This window comes from Theobroma umbraticum, unplaced genomic scaffold, assembly GCF_002168275.2.
Source record: "Theobroma umbraticum cultivar Fairchild unplaced genomic scaffold, ASM216827v3 scaffold_56.0, whole genome shotgun sequence".
NCBI classification, from domain to species: domain Eukaryota; kingdom Viridiplantae; phylum Streptophyta; class Magnoliopsida; order Malvales; family Malvaceae; genus Theobroma; species Theobroma umbraticum.
In genome coordinates, this window is record NW_018397256.1 from 881,713 (window position 1) to 883,270 (window position 1,558).

A 1,558-nucleotide genomic window follows, 5' to 3' on the forward strand; every position below is an offset into this window, starting at 1 on the left:
GTGATTCTTACAAGCAACTAGTAGCTGACAGTCTTCTGAAACTGCTGATGATATCAAGAACGAACAAAATACCCATTAGGATTCTTGATATATTGAAATGGGATCTGGGCCTTCCTCAAAATTACTTGAAAACTCTCGTCCCGGATTTTCCTGATTATTTTCGCCTTGTTGGGTCTGAGGACTCTGGTCAGTTGGAGTTGGTTTGTTGGAGTGATGAGCTTGCAGTTTCAGCATTGGAAAAGAAGGCCATGGAGGGAGAATCAGGGTATTTCAAGGGGATGCCTATAGCATTTCCTGCTAGGTTTTCAAAGGGAGTTGAGATGGATAAGAAGGTGAAAAAGTGGTGGGATGATTGGCAGAAATTGCCTTATGTTTCACCATATGAGAATGCTCTTCATCTGCCACCAAAAAGTGATGAATCTGACAAGTGGGCAGCTGCTGTTTTGCATGAGATTTTATATCTTTTTGTTGGAAAAAAGGCAGAGAGGGATGATTTGTTGTGTGTTGGGGAGTATTTGGGCATAAGGTCAAGGTTTAAGAGAGTTTTGCTTTACCATCCACACATTTTTTACTTATCAAGTAAGACAGGAACTTATACAGTGGTTTTGAAGGAGGCCTATAAAAGGGGGTTATTGCTTGAGAGTAATTCATTGATGAATATCAGGAATCGTTATATTCATCTTATGCACACAGTTACGGAAAATGGTAAAGATATTTCTATTCCTAGTGGAAGCAATCAAGAAAAGAAGGCAGCGAGTAGTGCACCCACAAAGGAAGAAGGTGGTGATGACGGTGATGAAAGTGAGGAGGAAAACAATTGGGTGTCAGCTAACTTGTCTGGTTCAGATATTGAGGATGGTGATTGTAATGATGAAGAGGATGGATATGAGCGCAGCCAGAGAGGTGCTCGTGAAACTGTTGCAGTTAGTAGAAGAAGAACAAACAAGAGGAGGAATGTGGACTTGAAAGCACATACGAGTGATGGTCAAGGTGAAAGGGCAATGGGAAAATATCATGGTGTGACTAGAACCAAAATTCCGCCAAATGGTTCTAGAAATGTCCATCCAAAATCGCAACAGAGGCCATCAAATTTACATCAGAGAAGCAGGAGGTCTTTGCCAGAATAGAATTCTGTTAACTTCAGGGCTTGGTGTGCTGCTAGGACTAACATATGGACAGGTCGGCTATTCGCTCTGATTCTTCTCCTGATATAAATATAGGAAAGAAAAAAGAGGGGAAAAATTGACCAGTTTGAGCCACAAAGGATGGTTTATGCTGGTATCTGAATGAAGGACCGGACAGGAAAAGTGATGTAGCCGTTTGATTGGCTGGGTTGGAGTATTTGATGAGTTTATCTTTGTATTATCAATTTCATTCGAAGCAAGTTGTCAGAAAATCAATCAGGTTTAAGATTCTGTTGGCTTTTGGTCTCTATCCCCATTTTAAGTCCAGACATGGATCTTAATATGGGAAATTAGAGATAATCGAAGTGTTTCAATACACTTCAGCTCCATTTTGATCGGATAATGAATATAACTTTTGACTTCAAAATTCAAAA

The 1,558-nt window shown here is 40.2% G+C and overlaps 1 protein-coding gene across 1 annotated transcript in view; it reads left to right on the forward strand.

Annotated features, from left to right (window-relative positions):
• Positions 1 to 1,558, forward strand: part of LOC110411029 (Ubiquitin carboxyl-terminal hydrolase family protein) — a 2,107-nt gene extending 549 nt beyond the window's left edge. The window contains exon 1 of the mRNA XM_021421021.2: positions 1 to 1,558. This exon is cut by the window's left edge and continues 549 nt beyond it. Within this exon, the coding sequence (XP_021276696.1) occupies positions 1 to 1,127 (1,127 nt within the window). The 3' untranslated portion in view covers positions 1,128 to 1,558.